General features: G+C 33.8%; 1 protein-coding gene and 1 pseudogene across 1 annotated transcript; both read right to left on the reverse strand.

Annotated features, from left to right (window-relative positions):
* Positions 1-433: 433 nt before the first annotated feature.
* Positions 434-6,786, reverse strand: LOC111989178 (trans-resveratrol di-O-methyltransferase-like; annotated as a pseudogene).
* A 12,960-nt stretch (positions 6,787-19,746) lies between these two features.
* Positions 19,747-20,409, reverse strand: LOC112006689 (L-Ala-D/L-amino acid epimerase). Its single transcript, XM_065768350.1, has one exon. The coding sequence runs from the start codon at positions 20,264-20,266 to the stop codon at positions 19,763-19,765; it is 504 nt and encodes a 167-aa protein (XP_065624422.1). The 5' UTR covers positions 20,267-20,409; the 3' UTR covers positions 19,747-19,762.
* Positions 20,410-22,239: the final 1,830 nt, after the last annotated feature.

The raw sequence follows: 22,239 nt of genomic DNA on the forward strand, positions 1-22,239 counted from the left end.
TAATCTTTCATATCATTCATACTCTAAGCTTGGGATGATGGATGTTTAATACTTTCTATGTTTTGGATTGTTATGTTCTAGGTGTTCAGTGATCTTCATATATCCTTTCATAGGTGGGTAGAAGTCACTTGCACACAGCTCTGAATACATCATGCATGGCAGATATTATATAAGATTTTAAATGAATAGCTAAAAATTCTTGTGGAAGTTCAGGACTTGAGGTAAAAGTGTATTTAAACATGTTTTTTAATCATTTTTATCCAAGTATCATTTATTTAATATTTTAAATTAAGAATTTTTTTTTTTTTTTAATTATTGTACTTAGTTTTAACACAACTAAATTATAGCTCATGTACTATGAATTTAGTTTTCTACCATCTATTTGTATGGTTTGTATTGGTGAAAATTCTTGCCAATTAAAAAAATATAAAAGGAAGGTACCCGCACATAGTGTGTGTCAAAGGCTAGTTAAGATAATAAGAAGATACTAAAGCACAATTTATTATGCTTAATTATGATATCTTACCATAATAGGCAGATTCAAGATCGATAGACGTTTTCTTCCTATGCTCGCAAGCATTATTCTAAGGCATCATGCTTAACACATAATAACTAAATGTCAACAATCTTTGCCAGCTTAACGTACACAAGTATGTGTTTATCTGTTAAGGATAAACCTCAATGAGGGACCTCATGCCAAATGATGACACAATTTTGTAGTGGCTAAAGCCAGCCTCCAAGAACAGCTTCTCCCATTCTTTCTGGCTTCTCTCTTTTCCAGGGAGCAAAACCATCATCACTGCATCAAGGAGGAGCTTTTGTGGAAACATCATGATCATCCTTCTCCTCATTTATCATGATGTCTATGATAATTACCTTTCCTTCCTTACCTTTGCCCATAATAGCCTCTTTGCAATTTTTCAGTACGTTGACACATTCCTCATCGCTCCAATTATGTAAAATCCACTGCCAAAAAGTATTATAAATTTATAACCATCCAAATTGAGAACTTCATATCTTTAGACTTTAGCTTCTTTTAAATTTAGATAACCTCAAAATATCCTTATGGAAGTCTAGAAATTTATCATTTATTGTTTTCACATGCAGTTACCTACCTATTACCTCTTTATATATTGTCACGCCCTGAACCCAACTAAAAAAAAAAAGCACGTGACAACTGCTGCACGCTTATAAAGTAAGCACCCTACAAGTGTACAAGGCATTCTTAGCAACTAAAATTTATCCTCAAAAATTATATCAAATAAATCCAAAATACCTCAACAAATTCTTTATGAATAGATCTCCAATAATTTAATAGGAACAAATCCAAACCTCATGTACATAATGCCAATTGGCCAAAAAAATATAAAACTATTAGAAGACCATCCAACCCCAATATCACAAAGTTTCTTTTTCTGCTCACAACACAATCTCAAAACTCCCAAAACTTGTTATTCTTCACAATCTGAAACTGTAAAGGAAAAGATGTAATATGTGTTTTCAAAGTTATTATATACTATGTGTGTTTCAAAATAATTGAAGCAGTTTCATAGTCTTAAAATAATAAATTACAAATAGATCACATACTTTAATCTGACAAATATATCATAAATGGTTTAGAAAGTAGTCAGTTTTCCATATATCAAAGCTATAACTTACAATATGTTCCAAAAAGATACAAAAGCAGTTTTAATGACCAAAAATAATTCAAATACTCAAACATTTCCAAATTCACATATGCAGTTTTAAGGACTTAAAATAGTTCAAATATTCAAACGTAATTCATATTCTTAACAATCTTGTGACTATGGTCACACTATATCCCCGTGACTTGGTATCAGAGTACCAATGAATAACCCCCATTGGTTTGGGTATCAGAATACCAATAAATAACCCCCATTGGCTGGGTGTCAGAATAAATTCATAGTCAGATGGTTCATAATCATATATATGAAATCATAATTTCTAACAAAAATATATCTTATTCAAATATATATATATATATATATTTCCTCCACTTTCTGCCACTAATAGTACCTAGAGACAAAGCCTATAGATACACCATACTTATAGCCATATAGGGTCAAAAGTACACCACCTAATCTTCTGTACGCGTGCTCATATATAAATATACATATATTTATATATTTTCTCCCCATTCAGCCCTAGTTCTCTTTGAGATGAGGACAAAACTAGGAAAAATGTACTATATTCTATATCATACAAAATCAAGCCTACACAGACACCATTACCTTTTGTAATTCACCAAAATCCCAATTCGGTCAACTCGTGCAAAAAACCTGATCCAAGAGCCTTCTTTTACACTTAACGCAACACTGTGCATTGAGAAAATTAATCATATTCCTTTTTTTTTTTTTTTTTTTTTTTTTTTTTTTTTTTTTCCCAGGATATTAAACATCCTCCGAGTCCATAGAAAGAAAATTAGGACCTCAAATTTCTAAGTAACAGAACATGTCTCAAGAACATTTAGGGACTACCTCACACATAAATAAAGCTATGGTAATCCATGTAGGTCAACCTTAACAAGAACAATGATCCAAAGAAAGTTGGTCCTTAACATTAGAATCCAAGGAAGTCCACCAATATATTACTGAATTATTTAAACACCATCAGAATTTATATAATAACATATAATATAAAGTGAACTACAGTAACCACAAATTGATTTTCCTTCACACTACAAACTTTCTATTAATTTCCTTACTCCATATAAACTAAAATCAAGGAATCATAGTTCTAACATCAAACCTTAACCCCTAAATAAAGTTCTGAAATTTCCAATTCCCTAAAAGCACTCCAAATTCTGAATGGGGCACATAGTAAACTATCATTCAATAATTAAACCTATGAGAATCTCCTACAGATCAAACTAACTTTAGGGAGGTCGACTATATTAGGCAAAACTATCAAACGAGTTTTCAAAAGATCAGTCATAAACAGCAGGAAGATTTCATTTGCTTCTTCTTTTCTCACTTTAAAAAAAAAAAAGAAAAAAAAGAAAAAGAAGAAGAAGAAGAAGAAGAAGAAGTAGTTTTAATAGCCAATTTGATCAATTACAAAATTTTCAAGAATAAAATACACCCACTTAATACTAGTATGAGATCATAGAAGTATATCAATTAAAATCCTCCCTTTTGTATTTATAATCACGTATGCATAACCACATAGACATAAATATCAAATCCTTCAAATATGACCTAACAAATCATCATATGATGGAGCCTCACTTACACTTCTCATCAAGTCATCAAAAGAACACTATTTATGACCTAATAACCTTCATAAACAATGATTATAACTGTAATCCCTATTAAACAAACATTATTCCAAATCAAATCCTAGTATAGAGTCTGCAAGATCATAACCTAAGCTCTGATACCATTAAATTGTCACGCCCGAACCCAACTAAAAAAAATAAGCACGTGACAACTGTCGCATGCTTATAAAGTAAGCACCCTACAAGTGTGCAAGGCATTTATAGGAACTAAAATTTATCCTTAAAAATTATATCAAATAAATCCAAAATACCTCAACAAATTCTTTATGAATAGATCCCCAATAATTTAATAGGAACAAAACCAAACCTTATGTACATAATGTCAATTGGCCAAAAAATATAAAACTATTAGAAGACCATCCAATCCCAATATCACAAAGCTTCTTTTTCTACTCATAACATAACATCAAAACTCCCAAAACTTGCTATTCTTTACAATTTGAAACTGGAAGGAAAATGGGGGGGGGGGGGGATGAGTTGACAACTCAATAAGTAACCAAAATCCTAACAAGTTCTATCAAGCAATAGATCTATAAAGAAAAGATGTAATATGTGTTTTCAAAGTTATAATATACTATGTGTGTTTCAAAATATTTGAAGCAGTTTCATAGTCTTAAAATAATAAATTACAAATAGATCACATACTTTAATCTGACAAATATATCATAGATGGTTTAGAAGTAGTCAGTTTTTCATATATCAAAGCTATAATTTACAATATGTTCCAAAAAGATACATAAGCAGTTTTAATGACCAAAAATAATTCAAATACTCAAACATTTCCAAATTCACATATGCAGTTTTAAGGACTTAAAATAGTTCAAATATTCAAACGTAATTCATATTCTTAACAATCTTGTGACTATGGTCATGCTATATCCCCGTGACGTGGCATCAGAGTACCAATGAACAACTCTCATTGGTCTGGGTATCAGAGTACCAATGAATAACTTCTATTGGCTGGGTATTAGAATAAATTCATAGTCAGATTGTTCATAATCATATATATGAAATCATAGTTTCTAACAAAAATGTATCTTATTCAAATATATATATATATATATATATATATATTTCCTCCACTTTCTGCCACTAATAGTACCTAGAGACATAGCCTATAGATACACCATACTTATAGCCATATAGGGTCAAAAGTACACCACCTAATCTTCTGTATGTGTGCTCATATATATATATATATATATATATTTTTTTTTTCTCTCTCTCCATTCAACCCTAGTTCGCTTTGAGATGAGGACAAAACTAGGAAAAAGGTACCATATTCTATATCATACAAAATCAAGCCTACACAGACACCGTTACCTTTCGTAATTTGCCAAAATCCCAATTCGGTCAACTTGTGCAAAAAACCTGATCCAAGAGCCTTCTTTTACACTTAACGCAACACTGTGCACTGAGAAAATTAATCATATTCCTTCTTTGTTTACATCTTTTTTTTTTTCGGGGTATTACATATATAATCCAAAAGTGTATGCACTGTCGAATCATAAAATTTTAAATAACATGATACATTTTAGTCTGTCAAACCCAGAAAATAGAGTACTAACCATGAACTAATCAAACTCTCTCAAATTAAAGTGATATTGGGATGATGCAATTCCAAATATTAAAGACACATCAATTAGTATGTCATATACCTTGAATAGAATAGCATCTGCAGGANTTTTTTTTTTTTTTTTTTTTTTTTTTTTTTTTTTTTTTCAGGTATTACAATCTCCCCCACTTATAAGAATTCAGTCCTCTAAATTCATCACAAGCTGAATGAATTATCATGCTTCCACTGCGCTACTCTAAAGCCACAATTGTATCGATCTATACAAATTTATCACTCATCACCATAGTTCGAAACTATTTCACAACATATGCTTAGACTTTTCCTTCCCAAGATTTGAAAAACAAAAATTTCCATAGCAGATGGAGCCATGATGTTTCTGCCACACAATACAATACCACTATAAAATCTCTTACTCAAGTACCCATAGTTAAGAAATTGGCTGGGTATTAGAATAAATTCATAGTCAGATTGTTCATAATCATATATATGAAATCATAGTTTCTAACAAAAATGTATCTTATTCAAATATATATATATATATATATATATATTTCCTCCACTTTCTGCCACTAATAGTACCTAGAGACATAGCCTATAGATACACCATACTTATAGCCATATAGGGTCAAAAGTACACCACCTAATCTTCTGTATGTGTGCTCATATATATATATATATATATATATTTTTTTTTTCTCTCTCTCCATTCAACCCTAGTTCGCTTTGAGATGAGGACAAAACTAGGAAAAAGGTACCATATTCTATATCATACAAAATCAAGCCTACACAGACACCGTTACCTTTCGTAATTTGCCAAAATCCCAATTCGGTCAACTTGTGCAAAAAACCTGATCCAAGAGCCTTCTTTTACACTTAACGCAACACTGTGCACTGAGAAAATTAATCATATTCCTTCTTTGTTTACATCTTTTTTTTTTTCGGGGTATTACATATATAATCCAAAAGTGTATGCACTGTCGAATCATAAAATTTTAAATAACATGATACATTTTAGTCTGTCAAACCCAGAAAATAGAGTACTAACCATGAACTAATCAAACTCTCTCAAATTAAAGTGATATTGGGATGATGCAATTCCAAATATTAAAGACACATCAATTAGTATGTCATATACCTTGAATAGAATAGCATCTGCAGGAGGAATATACTGAAATATATCGCCACCAACATATTTTAGATTTTTACTATCTGGCAATTTTGCAACATGTGGGAGGTCAAGCCCAGTGCATTTCATGTGAGGAAATGTCTCAGAAATAATCCTTGCCATTGTCCCAGTACCACCTCCAACATCAACCAATGAGCCTAAACCCTTAAAAATGGGCTTGTAGTCCTTAATAACTAATTTCATCAATAGGGAATCACTGGCCATTGCTTCATTGAAATAGTTATTGAATTCTGGGCTTTGATTGCAATGGTCCCAGAAACCCTTCCCATGTGTTTTCTCAAAGGGTGTGGTTTGTGAGCTCACTCCCCTGAAACCAATCTCCCAAGAACTGCCATGGGCTTAAAAGAACAGGATCAAGCATTGCCAGAACATATGTTGAGAAGCTAGTGACATTATCCTTGAGGAAGAGCCTAGAAGAAGGCGTGAGAGTATAGGCTTCTTTTTCTTTTCTTGGTTTTTGTGAACTATTGTTTTAGTGAAGAAGCCAGATTGCACCAACAGTCGCATAAGCCTGTGCACACAGCTAGTTTTTTTGGGATGAATATGAAGCTTAGAGACTAGCTTTGGGAGAGTAATGGGTTGGCCATGGTTGTGGATTATGTCACGAATGCCTAGCTGAATTGCACATTTTAGTGACATGGAATCTATGCAGCTAAAAATGTGTTTGAACAAATGACACTGAACCTGAAATAACTCACTCACTTCCTCACCATGAATGAGATCCATCTTAGTGCTTATCTCTTCAATTCTAAGCTTCTTTCACTTCTCTACGAGGTCCAGCTGCTACTTCTTATCAATAGATGGCTGTAGATTAGATTACAGTACACACGTGCCCAATTCATTAGATGACAAATTAACAAGAGTTACACTATCTTTGGATGGGTGAATTTTAGGGAGGATGAAAAAAAAAAGAGAGTGAAAAATAGGAGAGAAAATGAGTGAGAAGGGTGTTTGGATGAGAGGGGGAGGGGAAGAGAAAAGTGGTGGGGCCCAGCTGTTTTCTCTCTGGGCCCACCACAATTCAATCTCTCCAAAATGGAGAGAAAATAAGGAAGAAAAAGAGGAAGATTATGTTGGACAAAATTGCCCTTCTCCATCTAATGGCCAACTTTTTGTCTTTTTCTACTTCTGTCTTTTCTTTTTTTTTTTTTTTTTTTTTTTTTTTTTTTTTTTGCTTGGATAAAATCTCTTCAGGTTTGCATAGTACGTTCACGTTGGTTTTGGTTTTTTTGGATAAAATTTTGCATAGTAGACGTTGGTTCTTTTTGTTTGTTTTTATCTTTTTTTTTTTTTTAATATCCTTTTAGCATTTGCTTATTTTATAAATAAATAAAAAAAATTAAAGTGTCCATACAAAATTTTTTTAATAATAAATGTGTTACTTTTTGTTTATATATTTAGTAAGGACATAATGGTAAATTTATATCAACTTTATTTTTCATCCTCTTATTTTTTATCTCAACAAAACAAAAAAGTTTTTCATCCCTCCACTTTTCTACCCTTTCAACGAAACACAAATTAGAGAAAACTAAATCTTTTCTATCATTTCACTTTTCCATTCTCCCATAATTTTCTATCCTCCCACATTTCCATCCTCCCAACCAAACGGACCCTTTGATAGCAACGTGGTGTGGGCCTTTTGGTAGGGGGAGGGGGTTGGTTGGGGGGGGGGGGTTGTGGTGGGAGGCCCATTCTGAGTTTATCGACCATGTTCCATGTTAAGCACATGTAAGTTTTCTAACACTATTCATTGTTTTTTTTTTTTTTTTTTTTGGAAACCAAACTGAAACTTCCATTCAAAATAGACAAGATAAGATACACTGAAAAAACAGCACAAGCTACAGAACAGAGCATAGCAAAAGAAGGAACACAACAACAACCTAGATCACAACTTAGACAACTTTTAACCTATTCCTTCAGCTCTAGCCATGTCTTCAATCCAAACTAGGATAATTGAAGTTCAGACATGTTCCTCAACAGATTGTTTTGCAAGTTGAGCAAGTTCGTGGGCTATTTTGTTGCCATCCCTACCAATATGTCTGACTTTTGCCTCCTGGAAGCTAAGAAGATTTTGTAGAATGCCTCTCACAATATGGCCAATCCCACTTCTCACTTCCTTAGCCTCAATAGCTTGTATTGTCTACATCAAGTCCCCTTCGAAAATGGTATTTTCCAAGCCCAGATTTTTTGCTAGGATGATTCCTTGTTCCATAGCTATGGCTTTTGTTTCCTCCACAGCCATTCGTCCCGATAGAGGAATGCATTTTGCTGCCACCACCTTCCTTTCCCAATCTCTGATTATAACTCCCACTTCGGAATGGCCTTCAACAAAGGGAACAGCCCCATCCACGTTTATTTTGAAGAAACCCACAGGGGGGTGTCCATGCTTTCTCATTTCTCATTTCAAATTTTTGTGAACTTAAAAAAAAAAAATTATTTGAAATTTATGTGTGCATTTAGCAACAGATCATGAGCTAGTTCTTTATTTAAAAAATATATTATAAACTACGTTTTTAAATTTTTGTTTTACATTATATAAAATAAGTTTTTAAAAATAAATAATTTGCAAAATGCTCGCTTCAAAGTCCCTGACATTTTCGCCACATTGATGAAATGACTTGACGGCCAAGACCTTTCAGTCCGTGCTTCTTCGTCATCTCAAGCAACTCAGCATCCCACCCCCAAAAGGAATAAAAAGCCAACCTTATTTCTCAATCGAGCCAAATTTAAGGATCAAAAGTGTACCACTTAAAAGTGAATACAACCAAATTTCAGTAAACCTAACACTAGAAGCGCCAAATCTACCTAATATGATTCTCGAAAAAAAAAAAAAGAAAAAAAATGAAAAGGGGGCTAATTATCATTTTGATTACTACATTTTACTATTATAGAATTATAGTCAATTTGGTCTTTATATTTTGATAAAAGTCAATTTAGTTCATGTTATTTTCAACCTATATACAGTCAATTTGATCCTCACCGTTAACTTACTAACGAAAAATTCTTTTATGGCAAACAGTATACACGCACCGTTGACACATTTAAAGTTAACATGACTTATAAATTAATAGACCAAAATGCAAAATCTACCCTTTAAGTTTCACTATTTTTCATTTCAGTTCTTTAAGTTTGGGTTTTGTCATTTTAGTCCTTTAAATTTCATTCATTCCCAATTGAATCTTCCGTTAGTGTTCTGTTAGTTGCTGTTGTCAACTTACCATAACGACGCTGTTTTTGTCTTTAGTTAATTTTTTTTTATTTCTTAATTTCACAAAAATGTTAATTAAAAAAGAAAAAAAACAGAAATTAAATTGGAGGTGAACAACATTTTTCCCTCCCCCATGACAGAAGAACAAATAAGAGAGAAATGTTGCACCATATCTCCTTATGGGAACTTGAGTTCTGTCCAAACATACCTTGGACTAGGGGTGACAATTCGTGTTCACGTGTCAGGTTTATATCATGTCAACTCATGAGTATCCGACCATATAGGTCAACACTAACTTGACATGTTTATTAAACGGGTCAAGATTCCTCAATCCTAACACGACCTATTTATTAAACGGGTCAGTCATGTCGACGTATTTATTAGATATTATCAAAATGAAAAGAAAATATTTATGAAAAAACAAACAAATTTTTTTTTAAATATAAAATTCAGAACTAACGAGTAATTGCATCACAAATAGTAATTCAAAACTAAAGCATATCTCAATATCACAAATAATCAATCACAATATGTCAAAGAAAATAAACCATGACAACTAATAAATTTATATATGGTTTGAAAGGTATATTTGTAAAATGTCATTTTATTAAACGGGTCAAACGAGTTCCATATGTTGAACACTAATCCAACTCATTTATTAAACGGGTCAATCGTGTCAACCCAAATATGACACAAACCTATTAAAACTCAACTCATAACCTGCTAATTTTGTGTGGGGTCGTGTCTAATTTGTCACCCTTACCTTGGACGTCCATGGAAGAATTACTCAACAACATTGTTCCTCCAAAACAATCTAGGGAGCTTAATCAACCCCGATGGATGGTTACCATGGCCCATGAGTAGGCACATCAGCCCCAAACCCCATATTTTACTCTGAATACCAAAATTATGGACTTGGTTCTTCCACAAAGAATAGAGCCAAATGGAAGGGAGTGAAAACCATTAATCTTCAAGTAGCTAGCAAATTTACAGTGAACAAATTCGTCTAAAAGAACAAGTGGATTTCGGCCTCAGGTGCACCCTACCTACCTGGCCTCTCCCAATCTCTCTCTCTCTCCTTTTTCTATTGGTGGGTGGGGAATAAATTTTTTCTTCAGTCGTGCGGAGGGAACGGCGTCTTTCCCTCTAATTTAGTTTGTGTGTGTGTGTGTTTTTTTTTAATTAACGTTTTTGTGAAATTAAGAAATAAAATATATAAATAAATATTAGCTAAAGACCAAAACGGTGTTGTTGTTTTTTTTTTTTTTTTTTTTTTTTTTTTTAAGAATTTGTTGTTTTGGTAAGTTGATGGCAGCAATTAACTAGACACTAATAAAGGACTCAATTGGAAATGAATGAAACTTAGAGAACTGAAAGAGAGGATTGAAATAAAAAGTGGTGAAACTTATAGGGTGGGTTTTCCATTTTGGCCAACTTATTATTAAATTTTTTTAATTAATATTAAAAAAAATGCCATACAACATTTTAATAAATTAAAAAGTGCCACGTCAGGGGGGAAAAAAACCACAACTCTGAAAATAAAATGAATTTAAAAATAACATATGATTTTCTTTCATTTTGGGCTTTGGATTAAGTTTACATGTTAAGTGAACTAGGTTGGGCCTAAATATACGTGCATAGATGTTGCTCGGGTTAGGTCTAGATGAATCAATCTGGGTTTGACTCAAATAATTAATTAATCTTTTTTTTTTTTTTTTTTTTGGCGTCCTCCCTCTTTTTTCTTTGAAGATTAACTAAAGCTTAAAGAGATTTTGGAAATTTTTAGGTAGACACTTCATTTTGCAACTCACATTTAACCTCACTTGTATTGCACCTTGTATGCCATTGCACATCACATTACAGGAAAAAGTTGTAAATGCATGGTTGCCCCCCGTTCTTTCTTTGGGGTTCCATTAGCAATTAATCTTATTNAATTACAGGGCTGTGACGATGCACTGAATCACCGGTCTCCTTTTGAACCCATTTGGGCACTGAATCACCGTTCTCCTTTTGAACCCATTTGGGTCCAGTGCTTCTAGGTCTGCCACGGCCAGTTCCACGACGCATGTTTGTTTTGGTGGGGTTGCTTTTATTGGGCGCAGAATGAAGGTGGATGAATCAATGAAAGGGAAAGCTTGAGACTTTTTGAGTGTTTGATGATGATGATGATGAACACAAACTCTGCTCGGGGTTGGCTGAGATTTTGTGTGTGTGTGTGTGTGTGAGAGAGAGAGAGAGAGAGAGAGAGAGAGATGTAGAGTCACAGACAGTAAAGTTTTGTTTTTGAAATATCAGAGAGAGTAAAGTAGAGGATGGTATAATATAACTTGAAGGAGAGGAAAAGGAAAGGAAGAAGGTGAAGGGTTTTAAAACTTTTTTGTCTCCACTAGAACAAGGTCTAAGAATAAGAATCTATTTTCCTGTCCAGCTTAAAGGATGTGAAGTTTGAACAAGAAATCTATTTTCCTGTCCAGCTTAAATTTCTAAGGAAATATTATTATTTAGGTTTTTTTTTTTTTTTTAATGGAAGTTAAATAGTATTATTTAAAATGAAAAATTATGAGTTTTCAAAATTTCAAAACTCAAATTTAAGAATTGATTTCCCAAATAAAATCAAATAATGGAGCATTCTATAGTAGAGTAACCCATCAACTTATAATATATTGATAGACATGAGGTGTTATTAAGGAAGTTATGAATGCAGAGGTATATCTCCAAGTATAAATGTTTATATAAATGTTTATAGGGTGTGGGGGGAAAGGGCTGGAGTTTAAGTTTTTAGGAAGGAATTTTACACACATATATACTTAGATTAGGCTAAACTAAAAATTCTATCTTGTATTAAAAAAAATGTATTTATTGATTTATAAAATTAGACAAACATTTAGGGATAAAATAAAATGATTTAGTTACTGTATGCCCTTAGTGTTGGGCTCTATGGAGCCTTTTTTTTTTTTTAGAAAAATTTTTGTGGAGCATAACTGTATTTGATCTGAATTATGACACAATCCAATATAAAAAATGTTTAGGTTTTTAATGAGCCAAGTCGAAACGCTCATGGACAAGCCTCCTTGGGGTCCCTTTTTAGCCCATTATAAATCTTGTGTGCATGATTGAAAAACTATTGTTTTGGAAATTAAAGTTTTGTTTATTGTTTTGAGACCAAAAAAAAAAAAAATCATTTTTTTCCTACATTTTGAGGTCACAATCAATTTAGTCCCTACATTTTGGTAACAATTAATTTGGTACTAGTTAATTTGATCCCTACTATTTTCAACTTGCAATAAATTTGGTCCCTACAATTAACTCACTAACGAAAAATGTTTACATAGCAAAGAGTGTGCATAGTTGGCATATGTGACGCTGACATGGAAGATAAAATAATAAAAATATCGTGTAATAAATATTTTAAAATGTTACCTCTGTATTTTTCTAATTTTAATATGCCATCATAATTTTAATAACAGAGATATATCATAGGCCAATTTCCAGAGATCCTTTAGCGATGCACAACATCAGCTTGCTTGTCTTGGCAACCTCAGATCTCTTTGGCTATTCAAATGCAATCGTTTGAAAAACATCTTTTCATTGTCCATAGCGAGAGGTTTGGTTCAACTCCAACAATTAGAAATTGGATATTATGTTGACATGGAAGAAAATTTCCCAAAGGAAGGAGGAGATGAGCATGCATTTGACACCAGTCGAAGCTCCACGTGTGCTCCAACCTAGGACGATTCGATCAATATTCTCGCCTCACGCCAACGTCCCCGTTCTTGCCTTGTGCCATCACTAGCCATTGAACCTCAACACCAAACGAATATCTCATCACAGCCACCCAATGAGCAAGTTGTTTCCTTTGTAATGGATTTTCTTTTGGTTGCTTGAGTTTGGAATATGGGGTTTTGAGGTTGATTTTAGATTCGTGGGTTTGGCGTTTTGATTTGAGTTTTTGAGGTTTAAGGTGAAATTTGGCCCCTAAATTATCTGGGGTTTTGTATAAACAAATTTGGTTGGATTTTTCCTTGTCAAAGCCACTGGATTGTACTCAACACAAAGACACCAACCTGAAATGAGAGTGTCTTCTTCATTTGGGTTTTTTTTTTTTTTTTCCATTTTTTTTTTTTTTTTTGGTTTCTATTTGGTTTCCGAGAAAGTTTGCTGGGGTAATTTGTAGAATTTTTTATGCTCTAAAATTTCAATTTCCTATTGGTTATTTCAATTCCACGTGTTTCTCAATTGTATAGAGGTGAGATGTTGTGGAATGTATTTATGAATTCAAGGATTTAAGATAGAAAAATCAAGGCGATTTTGTGTTTGGTTGCCATGAAACTCAAAGAAAATCTGTGATTTCTAACCTTTTTTTTTTTCCATCTTTAAAATTTGTGATTTTTTTTTTTTCAAAATAAATGCTTATGTGACATTTTAAAATATTTATTAAACAGTATTTTTATTATTTTATTTTCCGCGTTAACATCACATGTGCCATCTGTGCACCATGTAAACATTTTTTGTTAGTAAATTAATGATAGGGACTAAATCGACTACAAGTTGAAAATAGTAGGGACCAAATTGACTGCTACTAAAATGTAGGGATCAAATTGATTATGACCCTAAAATTTAGGGAGCAAAATGGAGGTTTCACCCAAAAAAAAAAAAAATTGTACCGCCACATTTTGTATTTTTCCTATGAATAGTAAAATTTCTACAACTCTATGGACATAGCCAAATTGTCAAACCACATAAATCTTTGTCTTGTGTGATCGTTTTATTTGGTGCATTTTATTTTTCTATTTTTTGCATCTCATATATTTGGGAATTTCATGTATATTTCCTACATTTAGAGCATATATTAATCATCTATTTTATGAAACCTTTTATAGAAAATTGAAAAAAATGTCAAAAAGGTTAGTCATTTTTTAGTAATACTACAGTTACAAGCTATTTTATAACATTTTTACAAAATGTTGATGTGACTAACTTCTTAGAGCATTCGCATCAGTCCGTGTAAATTTTCTGTCTATTTTACACGGAAAAACCTACTTTTTCTATTTTACACATCCAATTTTACAAAACACACACATCAGTCTATCTATTCTACACATTTATTCAATAAAATATTCATTATTTTACATTTTTTTATTACTCACTCCTTCATTGCCCCTCTCTCTCTCACAGACCCACAGCCACCATCACCACCATCATCACCACCGAGCCACCATCTTCACCACCCAACCAGCATCATCAAAAGGAAAACCCACTCAAGCCAAGTCGATCAAGATCAAAACCCATTGACCCACACCCACAATCAACAAAAAACCAGAAAAAATGGATCAAAACCCACCCCTCGCGATGGTCGCCGGCCTCAACCAAAAGCCTTGCAGCACTGCCACCTCCTCGCAATGGCCGCCGACCTCAAGCTCAACCAAAAATGGATCAAAACCCACACCCACAATCAACCAAAAAACCAAAAAAAATGGATCAAAACCCACACCCACAATCAACCAAAAAACCAGAAAAAATGGATCAAAACCCACCTCCTCGCGACGGCCGCCGGCCTCAACCAAAGTGCCTCGCAGCACCGCCACCTCCTCGCGATGGCCGCCGGCCTCAAGCTCAACCAAAAATGGATCAAAACCCATGATCTTCTAGGCGACAGACCCGTTGGAGAAATCCGTTCATGTTGTCGGCGATGGACTTGTCCGGCGACTTGGCTTGCTCGACCTCGTTCTCATCAGCGGCGATGGCAATCGGCGGAAGCTAGAGGAAGAAAAATGGATGAGATGAGAGAAAGGGAGAGTTGTGCGCCGAGAGAGAGAGAGAGAGAGGGAGCTAAGAGGCAGTTGCACAGAGAGAGAAAAAATGATAAAAAAATTATATAAACATGCTACAGTACCCGTGTATATTTACACGGGTACTGTAGCAACTTATAAATATAAACAAGTATACACCCACTGATGTGGGTATTTTTTTTGCTCAGATTGTGTAAAAGTGATGACTTTTTCTATTTTGCACATTTATACACAACTATGCAAACACTGATGGGAATGCTCTTATTAGTTTTCATTTATGTCTACCATTAATATCATTTTTTCATTTACCAATAATCACTTACCACATCAGCAGTTTGTAAAATGTTTTGTAAAATAGTTCGTATCATTGTTATTAATACCGTTCCATTCCGGCCGGAACAGCCGGAAAATATCGTACCAGTCCTTAAACCGGTACCAATCACCCTCTTGTTCCACCTCGGACCAAATTTCGGTTCGTTCCGGCCCGTTCCGGCCATTTCGGCCTGTTTCGGTGAATTTCGGCCGGTAGACATATTTCGGCCGGTACTGAATCTGCTGATAAATGCAGAAAATTTTTGCCTTTTCAAGTTTTAATGGCTATTACCTGAATAGAGTCACCCATCACAATTCATCTTACAAGCTGAATGGCTCACGAAATCATCCCTTTACAGCAGGTTTCCACCACGTTGACGGTTGCCGGAATGAACCCAGGCCATGGCAGAGGTAGCTGCTGCTTCTTCTTTTTCAGTTTTTCTTCTTTCTTCTTTTTCTTCTTCTTCTTTCTTTTCGTCTGCTGGTCCAATTCTATTTTGAATTTTCACTGCCTAGTTTTGTGTCTTCTTTCTTGTTTTGTGAACCTAGCACATGACTAAGTGTTGGAATGACAAAGAGACTTGACAAAAAGCTTTAGGCTTTGTTTTTGTTGGTTCACACGAAATATATAAATAATAATACTATTTTAATATTTAACTTTAGCTTCTTTTTTTTGGTACTGTCAGTGAGAGTAAGTGAGTTAACTTTAGCTTTTATATTTCGGTTTTTTAATAGTAAATTTTTTGAGAATATTTTAATAGTAAAATTGTTTTAATAGTATTTTTGTTTTTTGAGAATCATAAGTATTATTATAGTTATTGGGTAGATTTTTAGACTTGAAATTGATATATTATCTAAAATATAGACTTATAATTTTAAGATTCAATAAATTATATGAATTTTGACCAATAATATATAAGGAAATATAAGTATATAAAATTATAAATAAAAAAAAGTATATAAAAGGTAACTCCGAAATAGTATGTTGAAACAACCCGGTACCAATCCGGTACCGAAATATTCCATTCCAATAGACAAACCGAAATGAGCACCGAAACGGTATTCATAACAATGGTTCGTATATTTAACATTATTCATCATTTTTTTATTTCACATAAAAAATTTCCTAAAATAGTTTACTGACATGTAATCTAGAGGCATACATTAGTTAAACCCAAAATGAAATACTAGGAAAAGTGGCAAACTAAATGGAATGGAGCATGAAGTAGTAGGAAAATTATTAGGTACTCCTAGAGTACCATAAATGTGTACTCCCTCTCTCACATAAATAGTGGGTCCTACCATAAATTTAATTAGTAAGACTCATCATTCATGTGAGAGGAATACACATTTATGGTACTCCGGGAATACACAATAATTTCCCGAAGTAGTAATGTATACTCTCTTTTTTTTTTCTTTTTACAACTTTTCTTCCTTATTTTTCTTTACTCAAATATAGGGTTAAATTTTTTTTTTCAGAATTGTGTCAAAGTATTTTTGTTAAATACAAATGTTATCCTTTATAGAACTCTATGTGAAAAGTGATAGTAAAGATTCTCTAAAAGTTTATGCTACCATATAGCCTAACATAATCAATAATGATATAACACATTGTGACTTAATAAAATTTACTCAATGTAACACAATTGAAAATTACATAAGTGAATATATGACCTACATATAAGAGGGAGAAATGATATGTCTATAACATTTTTACAACAAATCATAAGTGGCAAGTTTTTACTGGTTGTTATTGTTAGGGCAAAAAAGTAATCTTAGTGTTAGTTTCAAATTTGAACCAATAACAACTAAACACCTGTGATTTGTTGTAAAATTGTTGTAGACGTAGCATCTCTCTATAAGAGGTTAAAGAGCCTTTTGTAATTTAACTAGTACCTTACCTTTTTGGCATTTTCAAAAGAGCCATCCAGAATTCAAAATCCCACATCCTTGTTGTATTTGTTGAATCTATCAAAAAAATAAAACAAACAAAAATCCTAACAAATATAGGACTAATCCTAATAATCTTGTGTGCGGGGAATGGTCCTAGGCCTTATAGTACAACACATGATCCCATTCCCATCGGACCTTTGGTCTTGGGCCGAACGCACTTTAAGGCCCAAGCTAAGCCCAAGTGTCATGAGGAGTCCATCTTGTCTTGAATGTACAAGAGGCAAGCACCAGCCGATCAATTTTAACTTGATCGGGAGTGTGCTTGCTCGGGACATCTTGTGTTCTTGGCAACCTGGTATTGCCTTGGGAAATATTGCTACCGAGCAATCTTTTGGAGACTGGAACCAGTTTCGATGCCATTACCACCGATCCCAACAGAGCATATTCTCGTCAGGAATAATTAGTTTGGACCCCACCTGCACGAGTGAGACTAGAAAGCAATCATAACGCCTCCACCCACCTCAGGCTATAAATAAGAGAATGGAATGAGAAGAAGGGGTTGGTAATTCTGGAGAGAGAGAGAGAGAGAGAGAGAGAGAGAGAGAGAGAGAGAGAATTAGTAAAACCAGGGGAGAGAGTAACACATAGAGGAAAGTAAGGGTGTTCATTGGGGTTAAGGGAAGTTAGAGTGTCACTTGGGGTGGAACTACCCTTAGTAGGAAACATTATGCCCACTCTATAAGTAAATTGTGAGCCCAATCCTAGGTCCAGTCCTTTAGGACGAGGTTGGGTACGTACAATTGAAGAGTAACACAGAGAGTAAAGTAAGGGTGTTCACTGGGGTTAAGGTAGTTAGAGTGTCACTTGGGGTGAAATTGCCCTTAGTAGGAAACACTAGGCCCACTCTATAAGTAAATTGTGAGCCTAATCCTACGCCCAGTCCTTTAGGCCGAGGTTGGGTACATACATCTTGCTAACACAATAAAAAAAATAAAAAATAAAAATCATTGATATATTTCTCCATCATATTAAACTAACCCAAGAGGTGCCAAAAGCCATACTAATAATCTTGCTAACACAATGAAAAGAGTCATTGATTTATTTCTCTATCATATTAAACTAACCTAAGAAATGTTATGGGTTCTAGTTAGCTCAACTGGTAAAGTCTCTGATGGTTAAATAAGAATTATGTGGTTTAATCATCGCCTACACCAAAAACTAATTGGTGTTTTGGTTTGATGATACAGAGCTATCATAAAAAGTAAATGTCATAGGTTGAAACTCTCTTTATAAAATTTATAATTAAAAAAAAAAAAAAAAAAAAAAAGGAGCCCAATCTTCCATAGCATGTTGTACCAAAGATAATCCTTCCTTTTATGAATAAGCTTCAAGGAAGGCAACCAACAACAAAAGAAGAAATATCTGGAGGAAAAAGGCTGCTACCACCACATTAAATGTGCTGCACCTAACCAACTGGCCTCATTTATGTGAAAATGACCCTGAGCAAAGATATCTCAGTTCGCAGCAACTCACAAAATTGCCAAGATGTCTCTGATGGGACAAGCATATAGGAGATCACCCACATAATCAACAAGTGGAAGGCTGGGATCGAAGAGGATAAGACTATATAAGGGAATGGCCTCCATGAAAAATAGGGTAGGTAATCTCTAGGAGAAAGATGGAACACCTTGTATTTAGAAAAAGCTTGAGTCAATATAAGAACAATTTATCCTCGGACTTAACCGAGGAGTGCTATTCTCGCATTGTGGTGTTTTTCTAACTGGTTTAATCCCTTTCAACTAAGGCCCATAATTAATTGGCTAAAACGTTCTTTCTTGTAAGATCCACTCTCTAACAATTATATTGTGTTGGGCTTGCTGGGCCACCATCAATTGTTTGCAAGTGGGGGTCTAAACAAACGGGTCCTTATAATATACATACGAACATTGTATTAAAAACCGATTTCAATCAAATTCATTACTCAATAGAATGCAATCCTCAAAGAAAATTTTAATATATATATATATATGCAATACAAAATTGGCGATATATAAAGGGCATCTTTCTCTTCAAAAAAATTNACAGGAGATTGAAGTAGATAAGGTATCAATTAGGGACCTAAAAACACTCCACTTGGTTACAAAGGAACATTGATTAAGAGAAATGAAAGCTAGATTTCAGAATTTCTTGTTTTCTTCTCTTTTGGATTCCAACCAAAAAAAGTCAACTCAACCAAGAAAAAGTTACTTATTCATTAGACAAAATGGAAAGTTTGCAGTTTTCTCAAGTCACACGTCCAAATTCAAACAATCAAAGCACCCAATACACTCAACTCTAAACACCCATTAAACCAAAACCATCAAAATTAATCTCTAAAAAAAATAAAAATAAATTAAAAAAAAAAAACAAAAAAAAACACACACACACACACAAACAAACTTCAGCACCAAATAAAAAGTGATTTCCAATTAAACCACAAGAAAATCAAAAACTTCAAAGCTCAAATCATACTCACAGAAGCAAACTCATGTCCAGGAAGACTCCTACCAATCTCCTCCAACAGCGAGCACAAAGTCATCACCGGACTTTTCTTCAGCAACTGACAAGCTTCAGCCGCCTTTGACATAGCTATGCTCTGATCCTCCGCAGTCACACCAGGCAAGATTGGAGTTTCACCCCAACCCACACACCCATTACTCAGCTCAATCCTAATGGCCACATTCTCCACTCTTTCCAGCCTCGACGAAGCAATAGTAAACGGTGCAATCAAAGGGACATTCAAAGCTCTATTCTCTGCTCTCTGCACATCCACAGTGAAAGTATCTGTCAAGTTCCTGAATCCAAAGCTGGTTGTAGAAGTCGTTGCTGCCATCGTGTTGCAGGAATTGGGCGGTGAAAGCTTGGAAATGGGCTGGAATTTTTGTGGGTTTTGGGTGACATGTATTGGAGAACAGAGGATGGGAGTGTAAAGTGGCGAAAATAGAAACAACCCAGTTGAGAACATGATTTGGTGTTTGTGGGTTTTTTCCTTCAAGTGGGGTAGAAACGTTGATTGGTGGCTGTGTGTGTTTGAAAATGGAAATTTTATTGCGATGCCATTCTTATAGAAACAGCTTTGTTTGTTTTGTTCTTTTTTTTTTTTTTTTTTTTTTTGATGAATAGAATCATCTATTTTAATTTATAAAAAGTGATTGATTTAAAATTTTTGAAAGGATGCCCTTTATATATCCGCCAATTTTGTATTGCATATATATATATATATATATTAAAATTTTCTTTGAGGATTGCATTCTATTGAGTAATGAATTTGATTGAAATCGGTTTTTAATACAATGTTCGTATGTATATTATAAGGACCCGTTTGTTTAGACCCCCAACTTGCAAACAATTGATGGTGGCCCAGCAAGCCCAACACAATATAATTGTTAGAGAGTGGATCTTACAAGAAAGAACGTTTTAGCCAATTAATTATGGGCCTTAGTTGAAAGGGATTAAACCAGTTAGAAAAACACCACAATGCGAGAATAGCACTCCTCGGTTAAGTCCGAGGATAAATTGTTCTTATATTGACTCAAGCTTTTTCTAAATACAAGGTGTTCCATCTTTCTCCTAGAGATTACCTACCCTATTTTTCATGGAGGCCATTCCCTTATATAGTCTTATCCTCTTCGATCCCAGCCTTCCACTTGTTGATTATGTGGGTGATCTCCTATATGCTTGTCCCATCAGAGACATCTTGGCAATTTTGTGAGTTGCTGCGAACTGAGATATCTTTGCTCAGGGTCATTTTCACATAAATGAGGCCAGTTGGTTAGGTGCAGCACATTTAATGTGGTGGTAGCAGCCTTTTTCCTCCAGATATTTCTTCTTTTGTTGTTGGTTGCCTTCCTTGAAGCTTATTCATAAAAGGAAGGATTATCTTTGGTACAACATGCTATGGAAGATTGGGCTCCAACCTTTCATAACGCTCTCTCGAGGAAGCCCGACTCCTCAGGCACTACCATTAGTTTATTGTTATATTTTTTTGTCCTCAAGTCAATGATCCCCAAACTTAATAAACCCTACTACCATCCTCAGGCACCTAAGGATCCTCGAACGCAGCCCACGACCCAATACTCTTGCTTGACTTGTTTATCCTCACATATATCATTAAATTAGATATCAATTGGTTTTGTTATAAATGAAGTTCAATACTGAATCCCTTATTTGATAATAAAATACTTTTATAATTAAGGTAATTTGAACCCACAACAATATGAATGATTAATTGTGCTAAAATTTTTCCTATAAAAAATAAAAAAATTTGTACTAAAAGTCTAAAAACTTAAAAAGTTTTTTGAAATCCAAATATCTATATGAGAAATTGAAATCCCATTATAAATGGGCTAAAAGAAAAATTATACTTTATACAAATTTTAATATTTTTTTATACAAGATATGAATTATACTTTAGAATAATCTAAGTGTATATGTGTGTGAAGTTCCCTCCTAGAGACTTGAATCTTAACTTTTGTCCACCACACGCCACAAGCAATTATATTTGTAGAGTGATTATCGCGTTAAAAGTGCGCTGTGGTTTTTAATATTCAAAATTGTGTATATGGTCTTTTTTTTTTTTTTTTTTTACCTCTAATCATAAAATTTAGCTGCTTTTAATTTTTTTTCTATTACATACTTACAAGTTGAGTAATGCCATAATCATTAACTATTTTACAACATTTTTACAAGCTGATATCGTGGACAACTTCTTCCTAGTTTTCATTTAAGTCTACCATTCACATTGCTTTTTTCATTTACCTATAATCACTTACCACAATTTTTTTTTTTTTTTTGTTTCTTTAAAAAAAAAAAACTCACCATATTAGTAATTTGTAAATTTTTTTTTTTTGCAAAATAGTTTGTATTTCCAAAATTACTCTTTCAAGTTACATTCATTCATCCCGCTTGTTAGTTCAAAAACGTAAATAAATAAATTAC

The sequence above is a fragment of the Quercus suber genome, unplaced genomic scaffold, assembly GCF_002906115.3.
Source record: "Quercus suber isolate HL8 unplaced genomic scaffold, Cork oak 2.0 scaffold_924, whole genome shotgun sequence".
In the NCBI taxonomy this organism is placed as follows: domain Eukaryota; kingdom Viridiplantae; phylum Streptophyta; class Magnoliopsida; order Fagales; family Fagaceae; genus Quercus; species Quercus suber.